At 43.6% G+C, this 15,301-nt stretch overlaps 1 protein-coding gene across 2 annotated transcripts in view; it reads left to right on the top strand.

The window, feature by feature from the left end:
• Positions 1 to 15,301, top strand: part of PKD1L1 (polycystin 1 like 1, transient receptor potential channel interacting) — a 608,224-nt gene that overhangs the window by 141,467 nt on the left and 451,456 nt on the right. For both annotated transcript variants that reach the window (XM_063922691.1, XM_063922693.1), the window contains exons 14-16: positions 10,495 to 10,590; positions 13,462 to 13,527; positions 13,610 to 13,771. In XM_063922691.1, the coding sequence (XP_063778761.1) occupies positions 10,495 to 10,590; positions 13,462 to 13,527; positions 13,610 to 13,771 (324 nt within the window). The remainder of the gene's footprint in view (positions 1 to 10,494; positions 10,591 to 13,461; positions 13,528 to 13,609; positions 13,772 to 15,301) is intronic.

Consider the following 15,301-nt stretch of genomic DNA (forward strand, 5'->3'; position numbering starts at 1 on the left):
TATATATATATATATATATATATTAGTATATGTGTGCACAAATAAGGATGCACTCACCAGACTTCTCCAGGGTGAAATTGATAGATTTTAATCCAGACAGCACATACTCACAAACAGAAGGTCAACGTTTCAGCTCACAGCAGAGCCTTTGTCAAGACCAGATTACCAGGTTGCCATCTCCCTAGCACTGCTCTGAATAGTGAAACCATATATACCCTTGGTGCAGCCACACCCCCCAATCATCCAATTAGCAGCATGTACAAACAGGCCATCATTAAGCTAATATCAGCCAGCTGTCACAGGGTAAGGCCAAATACACATACACAGCACAAACCAGACACACACATAAATTGATTTTAAAACAACTCATTATGGCCACACAAGGAGTCTAACATCGTGTGTGGAACGCACGCCAGTACAGTGACACGCATGGCACTTCCTGTGAGCTGCGCATCACTTCCCGTCCGGCGTTGCCAAGTAACTGCGCCGTGAGTAAAGCAGACCACATTAGCTTATGTAAACCACATCGGAGTGAACAACCAAAGTATCCACTACAGATCCTCATATAGGCGAGATACATAATCAGGATAAATCAATCGATTACCTAGCAACCTGTGGTATTTGAGCTGCCACAGGGATTTCTATACCGCACCACTTCCGGTCGCTTGTAGCCAGGCAACAAATACCCAGTTGCTAACACAAATTACGTTTACCTCAGATTGAAAAAACATTGTGCATAAATGTACACAGCTGTTGAACTCCCCCAATATATAGCAAACATATGTAAGGGTCAGCAAGAACCAACCCTATCCCCTTACTACCAAAGTAAACAGGAATGTCACAATCGATAGTATGATTAACAGGCGGGCTGCACCAATAGCACACAGGCACCCATCAGAATAGTCATCAGGGCATTGCAAGTATAAACATTTAAAAATGACTAAACATAGTGCTAAACATAGATCCCCAAAACCTATAAAAACCACAAGGAAAAATCGCATCACGAGATGCACATAAACCTAGTGGAGTACATATAAACTCAATCTAAAAAATAAACTCAATAAAAAATATACAGCCGTGTACATTTATGCACAATGTTTTTTCAATCTGAGGTTAACGTAATTTGTGTTAGCAACTGGGTATTTGTTGCCTGGCTACAAGCGACCGGAAGTGATGCGGTATAGAAATCCCTGTGGCAGCTCAAATATCACAGGTTGCTAGGTAATCGATTGATTTATCCTGATTATGTATCTGGCCTATATGAGGATCTGTAGTGGATACTTTGGTTGTTCACTCCAATGTGGTTTACATAAGCTAATGTGGTCTGCTTTACTCACGGCGCCGTTACTTGGCAACGCCGGATGGGAAGTGATGCGCGGCTCACAGGAAGTGCCGTGCGGGTCACTATACCGGCGTGCGTTCCACACACGATGTTAGACTCCTTGTGTGGCCACAATGAGTTGTTTTAAAATCAATTTATGTGTGTGTCTGGTAGAGATGAGCGCCTGAAATTTTTCGGGTTTTGTGTTTTGGTTTTGGGTTCGGTTCCGCGGCCGTGTTTTGGGTTCGAACGTGTTTTGGCAAAACCTCACCGAATTTTTTTTGTCGGATTCGGGTGTGTTTTGGATTCGGGTGTTTTTTTCAAAAAACACTAAAAAACAGCTTAAATCATAGAATTTGGGGGTCATTTTGATCCCAAAGTATTATTAACCTCAAAAACCATAATTTACACTCATTTTCAGTCTATTCTGAATACCTCACACCTCACAATATTATTTTTAGTCCTAAAATTTGCACCGAGGTCGCTGTGTGAGTAAGATAAGCGACCCTAGTGGCCGACACAAACACCGGGCCCATCTAGGAGTGGCACTGCAGTGTCACGCAGGATGTCCCTTCCAAAAAACCCTCCCCAAACAGCACATGACGCAAAGAAAAAAAGAGGCGCAATGAGGTAGCTGTGTGAGTAAGATTAGCGACCCTAGTGGCCGACACAAACACCGGGCCCATCTAGGAGTGGCACTGCAGTGTCACGCAGGATGGCCCTTCCAAAAAACCCTCCCCAAACAGCACATGACGCAAAGAAAAAAAGAGGCGCAATGAGGTAGCTGTGTGAGTAAGATTAGCGACCCTAGTGGCTGACACAAACACCGGGCCCATCTAGGAGTGGCACTGCAGTGTCACGCAGGATGTCCCTTCCAAAAAACCCTCCCCAAACAGCACATGACGCAAAGAAAAAAAGAGGCGCAATGAGGTAGCTGTGTGAGTAAGATTAGCGACCCTAGTGGCCGACACAAACACCGGGCCCATCTAGGAGTGGCACTGCAGTGTCACGCAGGATGTCCCTTCCAAAAAACCCTCCCCAAACAGCACATGACGCAAAGAAAAAAAGAGGCGCAATGAGGTAGCTGACTGTGTGAGTAAGATTAGCGACCCTAGTGGCCGACACAAACACCGGGCCCATTTAGGAGTGGCACTGCAGTGTCACGCAGGATGTCCCTTCCAAAAAACCCTCCCCAATCAGCACATGATGCAAAGAAAAAGAAAAGAAAAAAGAGGTGCAAGATGGAATTGTCCTTGGGCCCTCCCACCCACCCTTATGTTGTATAAACAAAACAGGACATGCACACTTTAACCAACCCATCATTTCAGTGACAGGGTCTGCCACACGACTGTGACTGATATGACGGGTTGGTTTGGACCCCCCCAAAAAAGAAGCAATTAATCTCTCCTTGCACAAACTGGCTCTACAGAGGCAAGATGTCCACCTCATCATCACCCTCCGATATATCACCGTGTACATCCCCCTCCTCACAGATTATCAATTCGTCCCCACTGGAATCCACCATCTCAGCTCCCTGTGTACTTTGTGGAGGCAATTGCTGCTGGTCAATGTCTCCGCGGAGGAATTGATTATAATTCATTTTAATGAACATCATCTTCTCCACATTTTCTGGATGTAACCTCGTACGCCGATTGCTGACAAGGTGAGCGGCGGCACTAAACACTCTTTCGGAGTACACACTTGTGGGAGGGCAACTTAGGTAGAATAAAGCCAGTTTGTGCAAGGGCCTCCAAATTGCCTCTTTTTCCTGCCAGTATAAGTACGGACAGTGTGACGTGCCTACTTGGATGCGGTCACTCATATAATCCTCCACCATTCTATCAATGTTGAGAGAATCATATGCAGTGACAGTAGACGACATGTCCGTAATCGTTGTCAGGTCCTTCAGTCCGGACCAGATGTCAGCATCAGCAGTCGCTCCAGACTGCCCTGCATCACCGCCAGCGGGTGGGCTCGGAATTCTGAGCCTTTTCCTCGCACCCCCAGTTGCGGGAGAATGTGAAGGAGGAGATGTTGACAGGTCGCGTTCCGCTTGACTTGACAATTTTGTCACCAGCAGGTCTTTCAACCCCAGCAGACTTGTGTCTGCCGGAAAGAGAGATCCAAGGTAGGCTTTAAATCTAGGATCGAGCACGGTGGCCAAAATGTAGTGCTCTGATTTCAACAGATTGACCACCCGTGAATCCTTGTTAAGCGAATTAAGGGCTCCATCCACAAGTCCCACATGCCTAGCGGAATCGCTCCGTGTTAGCTCCTCCTTCAATGTCTCCAGCTTCTTCTGCAAAAGCCTGATGAGGGGAATGACCTGACTCAGGCTGGCAGTGTCTGAACTGACTTCACGTGTGGCAAGTTCAAAGGGCATCAGAACCTTGCACAACGTTGAAATCATTCTCCACTGCGCTTGAGACAGGTGCATTCCACCTACTATATCGTGCTCAATTGTATAGGCTTGAATGGCCTTTTGCTGCTCCTCCAACCTCTGAAGCATATAGAGGGTTGAATTCCACCTCGTTACCACTTCTTGCTTCAGATGATGGCAGGGCAGGTTCAGTAGTTTTTGGTGGTGCTCCAGTCTTCTGTACGTGGTGCCTGTACGCCGAAAGTGTCCCGCAATTCTTCTGGCCACCGACAGCATCTCTTGCACGCCCCTGTCGTTTTTTAAATAATTCTGCACCACCAAATTCAAGGTATGTGCAAAACATGGGACGTGCTGGAATTTGCCCATATTTAATGCACACACAATATTGCTGGCGTTGTCCGATGCCACAAATCCACAGGAGAGTCCAATTGGGGTAAGCCATTCCGCTATGATCTTCCTCAGTTGCCGTAAGAGGTTTTCAGCTGTGTGCGTATTCTGGAAAGCGGTGATACAAAGCGTAGCCTGCCTAGGAAAGAGTTGGCGTTTGCGAGATGCTGCTACTGGTGCCGCCGCTGCTGTTCTTGCGGCGGGAGTCCATACATCTACCCAGTGGGCTGTCACAGTCATATAGTCCTGACCCTGCCCTGCTCCACTTGTCCACATGTCCGTGGTTAAGTGGACATTGGGTACAACTGCATTTTTTAGGACACTGGTGAGTCTTTTTCTGACGTCCGTGTACATTCTCGGTATCGCCTGCCTAGAGAAGTGGAACCTAGATGGTATTTGGTAACGGGGGCACACTGCCTCAATAAATTGTCTAGTTCCCTGTGAACTAACGGCGGATACCGGACGCACGTCTAACACCAACATAGTTGTCAAGGCCTCAGTTATCCGCTTTGCAGTAGGATGACTGCTGTGATATTTCATCTTCCTCGCAAAGGACTGTTGAACAGTCAATTGCTTACTGGAAGTAGTACAAGTGGGCTTACGACTTCCCCTCTGGGATGACCATCGACTCCCAGCGGCAACAACAGCAGCGCCAGCAGCAGTAGGCGTTACACGCAAGGATGCATCGGAGGAATCCCAGGCAGGAGAGGACTCGTCAGAATTGCCAGTGACATGGCCTGCAGGACTATTGGCATTCCTGGGGAAGGAGGAAATTGACACTGAGGGAGTTGGTGGGGTGGTTTGCGTGAGCTTGGTTACAAGAGGAAGGGATTTACTGGTCAGTGGACTGCTTCCGCTGTCACCCAAAGTTTTTGAACTTGTCACTGACTTATTATGAATGCGCTGCAGGTGACGTATAAGGGAGGATGTTCCGAGGTGGTTAACGTCCTTACCCCTACTTATTACAGCTTGACAAAGGGAACACACGGCTTGACACCTGTTGTCCGCATTTCTGGTGAAATACCTCCACACCGAAGAGCTGATTTTTTTGGTATTTTCACCTGGCATGTCAACGGCCATATTCCTCCCACGGACAACAGGTGTCTCCCCGGGTGCCTGACTTAAACAAACCACCTCACCATCAGAATCCTCCTGGTCAATTTCCTCCCCAGCGCCAGCAACACCCATATCCTCCTCATCCTGGTGTACTTCAACACTGACATCTTCAATCTGACTATCAGGAACTGGACTGCGGGTGCTCCTTCCAGCACTTGCAGGGGGCGTGCAAATGGTGGAAGGCGCATGCTCTTCACGTCCAGTGTTGGGAAGGTCAGGCATCGCAACCGACACAATTGGACTCTCCTTGTGGATTTGGGATTTCGAAGAATGCACAGTTCTTTGCTGTGCTGCTTTTGCCAGCTTGAGTCTTTTCATTTTTCTAGCGAGAGGCTGAGTGCTTCCATCCTCATGTGAAGCTGAACCACTAGCCATGAACATAGGCCAGGGCCTCAGCCGTTCCTTGCCACTCCGTGTCGTAAATGGCATATTGGCAAGTTTACGCTTCTCCTCCGACAATTTTATTTTAGGTTTTGGAGTCCTTTTTTTTCTGATATTTGGTGTTTTGGATTTGACATGCTCTGTACTATGACATTGGGCATCGGCCTTGGCAGACGACGTTGCTGGCATTTCATCGTCTCGGCCATGACTAGTGGCAGCAGCTTCAGCACGAGGTGGAAGTGGATCTTGATCTTTCCCTAATTTTGGAACCTCAACATTTTTGTTCTCCATATTTTAATAGGCACAACTAAAAGGCACCTCAGGTAAACAATGGAGATGGATACTAGTATACAATTATGGACTGCCTGCCGAGTGCAGACACAGAGGTAGCCACAGCCGTGAACTACCGTACTGTACTGTGTCTGCTGCTAATATAGACTGGTTGATAAAGAGATAGTATACTCGTAACTAGTATGTATGTATAAAGAAAGAAAGAAAAACCACGGTTAGGTGGTATATACAATTATGGACGGGTTGCCGAGTGCCGACACAGAGGTAGCCACAGCCGTGAACTACCGCACTGTACTGTGTCTGCTGCTAATATATAGACTGGTTGATAAAGAGATAGTATACTCGTAACTAGTATGTATGTATAAAGAAAGAAAAAAAAAACACGGTTAGGTGGTATATACAATTATGGACGGGCTGCCGAGTGCTGACACAGAGGTAGCCACAGCCGTGAACTACCGCACTGTACTGTGTCTGCTGCTAATATATAGACTGGTTGATAAAGAGATAGTATACTCGTAACTAGTATGTATGTATAAAGAAAGAAAAAAAAACCACGGTTAGGTGGTATATACAATTATGGACGGGCTGCCGAGTGCCGACACAGAGGTAGCCACAGCCGTGAACTACCGCACTGTACTGTGTCTGCTGCTAATATAGACTGGTTGATAAAGAGATAGTATACTCGTAACTAGTATGTATGTATAAAGAAAGAAAAAAAAACCACGGTTAGGTGGTATATACAATTATGGACGGGCTGCCGAGTGCCGACACAGAGGTAGCCACAGCCGTGAACTACCGCACTGTACTGTGTCTGCTGCTAATATAGACTGGTTGATAAAGAGATAGTATACTCGTAACTAGTATGACTATAAAGAAAGAAAAAAAAACCACGGTTAGGTGGTATATACAATTATGGACGGGCTGCCGAGTGCCGACACAGAGGTAGCCACAGCCATGAACTACCGCACTGTACTGTGTCTGCTGCTAATATATAGACTGGTTGATAAAGAGATAGTATACTCGTAACTAGTATGTATGTATAAAGAAAGAAAAAAAAACCACGGTTAGGTGGTATATACAATTATGGACGGGCTGCCGAGTGCCGACACAGAGGTAGCCACAGCCGTGAACTACCGCACTGTACTGTGTCTGCTGCTAATATAGACTGGTTGATAAAGAGATAGTATACTCGTAACTAGTATGTATGTATAAAGAAAGAAAAAAAAACCACGGTTAGGTGGTATATACAATTATGGACGGGCTGCCGAGTGCCGACACAGAGGTAGCCACAGCCGTGAACTACCGCACTGTACTGTGTCTGCTGCTAATATATAGACTGGTTGATAAAGAGATAGTATACTCTTAACTAGTATGTATGTATAAAGAAAGAAAAAAAAACCACGGTTAGGTGGTATATACAATTATGGACGGGCTGCCGAGTGCCGACACAGAGGTAGCCACAGCCGTGAACTACCGTACTGTACTGTGTCTGCTGCTAATATAGACTGGTTGATAAAGAGATAGTATACTCGTAACTAGTATGTATGTATAAAGAAAGAAAGAAAAACCACGGTTAGGTGGTATATACAATTATGGACGGGCTGCCGAGTGCCGACACAGAGGTAGCCACAGCCGTGAACTACCGCACTGTACTGTGTCTGCTGCTAATATATAGACTGGTTGATAAAGAGATAGTATACTCGTAACTAGTATGTATGTATAAAGAAAGAAAAAAAAACCACGGTTAGGTGGTATATACAATTATGGACGGGCTGCCGAGTGCCGACACAGAGGTAGCCACAGCCGTGAACTACCGCACTGTACTGTGTCTGCTGCTAATATATAGACTGGTTGATAAAGAGATAGTATACTCGTAACTAGTATGTATGTATAAAGAAAGAAAAAAAAACCACGGTTAGGTGGTATATACAATTATGGACGGGCTGCCGAGTGCCGACACAGAGGTAGCCACAGCCGTGAACTACCGCACTGTACTGTGTCTGCTGCTAATATAGACTGGTTGATAAAGAGATAGTATACTCGTAACTAGTATGTATGTATAAAGAAAGAAAAAAAAACCACGGTTAGGTGGTATATACAATTATGGACGGGCTGCCGAGTGCCGACACAGAGGTAGCCACAGCCGTGAACTACCGCACTGTACTGTGTCTGCTGCTAATATAGACTGGTTGATAAAGAGATAGTATACTCGTAACTAGTATGACTATATAGAAAGAAAAAAAAAAACACGGTTAGGTGGTATATACAATTATGGACGGGCTGCCGAGTGCCGACACAGAGGTAGCCACAGCCGTGAACTACCGCACTGTACTGTGTCTGCTGCTAATATATAGACTGGTTGATAAAGAGATAGTATACTCGTAACTAGTATGTATGTATAAAGAAAGAAAAAAAAACCACGGTTAGGTGGTATATACAATTATGGACGGGCTGCCGAGTGCCGACACAGAGGTAGCCACAGCCGTGAACTACCGCACTGTACTGTGTCTGCTGCTAATATAGACTGGTTGATAAAGAGATAGTATACTCGTAACTAGTATGTATGTATAAAGAAAGAAAAAAAAACCACGGTTAGGTGGTATATACAATTATGGACGGGCTGCCGAGTGCCGACACAGAGGTAGCCACAGCCGTGAACTACCGCACTGTACTGTGTCTGCTGCTAATATATAGACTGGTTGATAAAGAGATAGTATACTCGTAACTAGTATGTATGTATAAAGAAAGAAAAAAAAACCACGGTTAGGTGGTATATACAATTATGGACGGGCTGCCGAGTGCCGACACAGAGGTAGCCACAGCCGTGAACTACCGCACTGTACTGTGTCTGCTGCTAATATATAGACTGGTTGATAAAGAGATAGTATACTCGTAACTAGTATGTATGTATAAAGAAAGAAAGAAAAACCACGGTTAGGTGGTATATACAATTATGGACGGGCTGCCGAGTGCCGACACAGAGGTAGCCACAGCCGTGAACTACCGCACTGTACTGTGTCTGCTGCTAATATAGACTGGTTGATAAAGAGATAGTATACTCGTAACTAGTATGTATGTATAAAGAAAGAAAAAAAAACCACGGTTAGGTGGTATATACAATTATGGACGGGCTGCCGAGTGCCGACACAGAGGTAGCCACAGCCGTGAACTACCGCACTGTACTGTGTCTGCTGCTAATATAGACTGGTTGATAAAGAGATAGTATACTCGTAACTAGTATGACTATAAAGAAAGAAAAAAAAACCACGGTTAGGTGGTATATACAATTATGGACGGGCTGCCGAGTGCCGACACAGAGGTAGCCACAGCCGTGAACTACCGCACTGTACTGTGTCTGCTGCTAATATAGACTGGTTGATAAAGAGATAGTATACTACTAATATTATATATACTGGTGGTCAGGTCACTGGTCACTAGTCACACTGGCAGTGGCACTCCTGCAGCAAAAGTGTGCACTGTTTAATTTTAATATAATATTATGTACTCCTGGCTCCTGCTATAACCTATAACTGGCACTGCAGTGCTCCCCAGTCTCCCCCACAATTATAAGCTGTGTGAGCAGAGCACAGTCAGATATATATATATACATTGATGCAGCACACTGGGCTGAGCAGTGCACACAGATATGGTATGTGACTGAGTCACTGTGTGTATCGTTTTTTTCAGGCAGAGAACGGATATATTAAATAAAACAAACAACTGCACTGTCTGGTGGTCACTGTGGTCGTCAGTCACTAAACTCTGCACTCTCTTCTACAGTATCACAGCCTCAGGTCAATCTCTCTCTCTCTCTCTCAACCCTAATCTAAATGGAGAGGACGCCAGCCACGTCCTCTCCCTATCAATCTCAATGCACGTGTGAAAATGGCGGCGACGCGCGGCTCCTTATATAGAATCCGAGTCTCGCGAGAATCCGACAGCGTCATGATGACGTTCGGGCGCGCTCGGGTTAACCGAGCAAGGCGGGAGGATCCGAGTCTGCTCGGACCCGTGAAAAAAACATGAAGTTCGTGCGGGTTCGGATTCAGAGAAACCGAACCCGCTCATCTCTAGTGTCTGGTTTGTGCTGTGTATGTGTATTTGGCCTTACCCTGTGACAGCTGGCTGATATTAGCTTAATGATGGCCTGTTTGTACATGCTGCTAATTGGATGATTGGGGGGTGTGGCTGCACCAAGGGTATATATGGTTTCACTATTCAGAGCAGTGCTAGGGAGATGGCAACCTTGTAATCTGGTTTTGACAAAGGCTCTGCTGTGAGCCGAAACGTTGACCTTCTGTTTGTGAGTATGTGCTGTCTGGATTAAAATCTATCAATTTCACCCTGGAGAAGTCTGGTGAGTGCATCCTTATTTGTGCACATGTATCGTGGAACTTTGTTCTGAATTCTGATAGGACCTGTTCCTGGATTTTGCACCCCAGCAACTGTGATTATTAACGACATGTGAGTGCGGCTCTTCTACAATGGATATATATATATATATATATATATATATATATATATGTTTTTTTTCTTCTTTGCTTAACATCTAGAGAAATTTAAGGGTAAGTAATAAAATAGAGAAAATAAAAAATATATTCTTTATATTGAAATCCAGCACTGCACACATACGATGGAGTAAGTGGCTTCTTAAGTGGAGACGGAGAGGGTGGAATTCATATACCTAGCCATGTAAGGAATCAGACACATAATGGTGAGTTATGGTTCTCTTTTACTCACACATGTTAAACAGATGTTTGCTACTGAATATTTTGCATAATGAACTCAATATAAACATTCTTCCATCAAACCCAAAGTAATGCTCTGTCCAGGCAAAAGGCAAACTCCAAGTATGGGGCTCCTATAGTTACATAGACACTACCACCATGCTAATAGAAGCTGGTCTTATTAGCGGGATTATTGATAGATCTGTTTGAAACACCGAATAGCAAGTTTTCAGATTTAAATAAAATATGAACTCTATTATTCCTGATAAAGCACAATAAAGTTACATACACAAGTATATAAGTAACTGAATTAAAGGTGAAATTCAGAAAATTAAAAGGACACAATGAATCCAACTCCAGGTCTTAATTGGCGGAGTTCTTTGCAATAATATCTGAAATTTTATCCATAAAGCTGAACGCAGATAACAAAAAAAAAACTGCCTTCTCAAACAATAACTGAACATCCACAGTACAGAGACTACGTTGGTAGAAGCTTGCAGCTTGAGGAATGGACCCTGACTCCCATATTTCCTCACAGGCCGGGAGCTGTGAAGGAGGGGTCCTTTATGGTAAGCTGCTGAAAACATACGAGGGTGGTTCCATAATAAGGTAGAGAGACCTCATTGTGTAAATTTATTCATCTTGTACATACACATTTAATCAATGTGGCCTTGGTAGAGATTATTTTTTCCACATAGTCCCCATACTTGTTTAAGCATCTGTTACAACAGTACACCAAGGCATCTATCCTGGCATAGAAGAAATCGGTGTCACGCAACTCAAGCCAGGACATGACAAGTTGCTGAACGTCAGTGTCGGTTGCAAATTGCCTTCTACGCAGGTATTTCTTCAATAGTCCAAAAAGATGGAAATCACTCTGTGCCAGGTCAGGGCTGTAAGGAGGATGGTCCATGTACATCCCAATGACCATCTGGGTCACTGCTCATCTTGGACGTCTGGCCTGCCAATATCAAAGACAGTGCACAAAACCCAAGCCTGTTTCTGTAACATGACGTTATCACCGCTGGAAGTTGGCGATTCATTTCAGCTGCTGATCTCTTTAGACGCAGAAATCTGATCACACTATGCACCTCAATGTTTGACCATGTTTTTCCGCCATCCCAGCCAACTTACAACTGATGTTGGGACAGTGTGACTGATATGAGGCGCGGTCTAATGGCCATGAGGGGAAGCAGGGACCTACTTTTTCCTGCCTGAAGAGAAATTAGAATGAAATAGAGACATTACATATGTTAGAGGTCTTGTTACCTTTCCATATATCTGCAATGATAAGTTTCAAAGTTCCAAAATCTAAAAGTGATGTTTCACGATAGCAATAAAGTTGCTTTATCCAGTGAAAGAGATCAAATACTGGGATTACAGTAAATTATGAGAAACATTTGCAAATACAGCTAACGCATTTCATTTTGATTAAAATATATTTATGCTGTAAATCCAACACAACAAAAGTATTTTTTTTACATATTGCTATTCAGCCATTCGATCACTCTGATAATGTAAGGATATTCAAATCTTATACAGCAATGAATCCAAAAAAATAGCAGAGATGCCCACATAATCTAATTCAATATTGCTATACCTATATCAGTGCTTCAAATGATTTATGGGCAGCACCAAAGGGCACCCAGAAAAGCAGCCAAAGGAGAGTGGGGGGATCCTGGAAACTGAGGAAACAAATAAATCTCTGTCATTTAAATGAATGTGAATGCTAGATGATGGTCCAGAGTGGCATTATTGTTATACATGAGCTGTGAATGCACAGGTCCAAGGCTTTTTACTTACTAATAGTTGTAGCTCCTGGTAAGTAAAAAAAAAAATACCAGAAAGTATATAAAATGAAATGGATACTTTTATTAATATTACAGACATAAAATTACTGTTCTGTAACCTGGATAAACAGTGTTTAAATGAAAATACAGTTTCACTATTGCAAACAAAAAAAAAGGGTTGGGTATAAAAATAGTAGATAAAAAAAAAAATAGAATAACATGAGGAGTATTAGCATAGCATCAAAGATAAATTAAAATATATAATTGATAAACCTAAAAAATAAAGCAGAAAATTAAATTAAAAGTCTAAGTTAATTAGCAGCTACTCGGTGAGAATTTTTACCTTTCCATGCACGATTTACGATAAACTAATGAAGGATTTAAAAATGTTTTGCAGGGCTTATACAAACACAAAAAGTTTAAAATAATAAAACTAAAGAAGTTACACACATGTCCACTTGAGTGGACAACCTGCATATACAACATAAAAAAATGCCTTATTACTGTGGAACAGTATTTTAAGTGTGAAATTTCTTTTTCTTTTTTTTGTGGAATAAGTAAGCTAAAATTAAAATAAGTAAATAAATAAACAAATAACCACGGGCCTAATTCATCTTGAGTTGTAGTTTTACGAAAAGTCACAAAACTACAACTCTTTTCCTTAACATGCGGAGGGCCACCCAGCACAGGGCAAGGCTGCCCCGCATGTCGGCTCCTGCCCCCCCCCTCCGCTTACATACAAGCGCATCGCTGTACCACGATGCGCATGCAGTATTAAGGTAGCGCCCTGTCTACACAGCCTAGCGGCACAATCAGAGGGTCGCCATCTTTTCGGTTGCAGGTGCCTGCCCCCTTCAATGGCCCAGACATGCCTCCATTGTCCTAGCCGCATCCCTAAAATGAATTGTCAGTGCCCATAAAACGTGGCACTCTTGAAGAGAACGCAGTTTAAGACCTTCCACATGAGCGTACGCACAAATGCTCTTGTGTGCAGAAATTGATTTCATAGTGATTTTTGCACATTTGCGCCTCCAGCTGAATTAGACCTAATGTTCTTAATTTTCACAGATTTTTACTCACATTTCTATGGTAATATTGAGGAAGGCTTTGGAGGCTCTGGAACAAGGACAGAGGGTAAGTTCTATATCTTTACATTTCTTTATGGTTAGCAATGGTATATTTTGTCAAATAAAATACACATTTCTGTTTTTTTAAGGTGACTTATACTCTGTAGATGGTTATTCAGATGAAGATATGGTCACGCATGATGGTGCTAACCTTGTGGATCTGCCATATACACCTTCTCCAATTATACACTTAGGGAACTGGTTAAAACTGCCAATTAGTAAAGATGTATTCAGTCGTTATACTACGTCAGGTATGTCCAAACCAAATATTATTACTTTGTAATGACATCGCACATTAAATATTCTAAATACTGGTTTCTTAAATCTGGCTTTAGCTAGGACCATCTTGACGTATAGGCACACTGGGCAGCTGCCTAGGGCCCCACAATTCTTGGGACCTTCGAACAGTGGTGGGTGGTGGTGACACAATCAGAGCGGCCAGGCAGCATTCTTTATTTGCCTCCCAGTCTGCAACTAAACAGTGAATGGCTGTCAACATGCTGATTGGTGGATGGCTGAAGCTATCCAATCCTCCAATCAGAGTGCTAACAGCCATTCACTGTATGAGAGATGGCATGGGACTGCAGGAAGGGAACATTATGATTTTTTTGTTTCCCATGTATGACTGTGTAGGACCCCAGTGCAATGCTTTGCCAAGGGCATAAAACAGTACTGGATTAAGGGCACATTACCCCAGGCCCCCCTTGCTCAGGTAGCCCCCCAGCATTGGTTTCAGCTGTAGAAAATGAAATTGGAGAAGGGGGTGGAATCCAATCATGCAGGCAAGGCTTCACTGCATTGTGCATTCAGTGCTGCTAGCAGCATGGGAGAGGGGGAGAGGAGGCAGAACAGGAACAGATACACACACACACACACACACACACACACACACACACACACACACACACACACACACACAGTGTGCCCACCCAGTGATGGTGGAGGGAGGTAAGGGGGTGGAGAGGGGACACTATATGTGTAAGAAGGAGAAGAGGGGACACTGTATGTATATGTGTAAGAGGGAGGGGTACCACTATGGGTATGTGTGTAAGTGGGAGGAGGGGGGGTAAAATATATGTACAGTATATGTGTAAGAAGAGGAGGGGGGACATTATATGTATAACAGTGAAGTGGTACACTATGTATATGTGTAAGGGGGACACTATATGTCTATATATAAAAGGGAGAAGGGGGCACTATATGTATATGTGTTACTGTATGTATGTTTATGCCTGTGTGTGACATTATGTATGTATGTATGTATGTATGTATGTATGTGTATATATATATATATATATATATATGTGATTGTATGAGGGAGAAGGGGGCACTATATGTATATGTGTGTTACTGTTTATATGTTTATGACTGTGTGACATTATATATATATATATATATATATATATATATGTATGTGTGTGATTGTATGCATGTGTGCGTCTAACTGCACATATGTATGTATAATTGTAAAATGAAAACCAAGGGTGCTCTCACCAGTCTCACCAGTAGTAAAAATAAGATTTTAAACCTACCGGTAAATCTTTTTCTCCTAGTCCGTAGAGGATGCTGGAGACTCCGTAAGGACCATGGGGTATAGACTGGCTCCGCAGGAGACATGGGCACTATAAAGAACTTTAGAATGGGTGTGCACTGGCTCCTCCCTCTATGCCCCTCCTCCAGACCTCAGTTAGAGAAACTGTGCCCAGAGGAGACGGACAGTTCAAGGAAAGGATTTTTGTTAATCCAAGGGCAAGATTCATACCAGCCCACACCATCCACAC

This window comes from Pseudophryne corroboree, chromosome 5 (assembly GCF_028390025.1).
Source record: "Pseudophryne corroboree isolate aPseCor3 chromosome 5, aPseCor3.hap2, whole genome shotgun sequence".
Lineage (NCBI taxonomy): Eukaryota > Metazoa > Chordata > Amphibia > Anura > Myobatrachidae > Pseudophryne > Pseudophryne corroboree.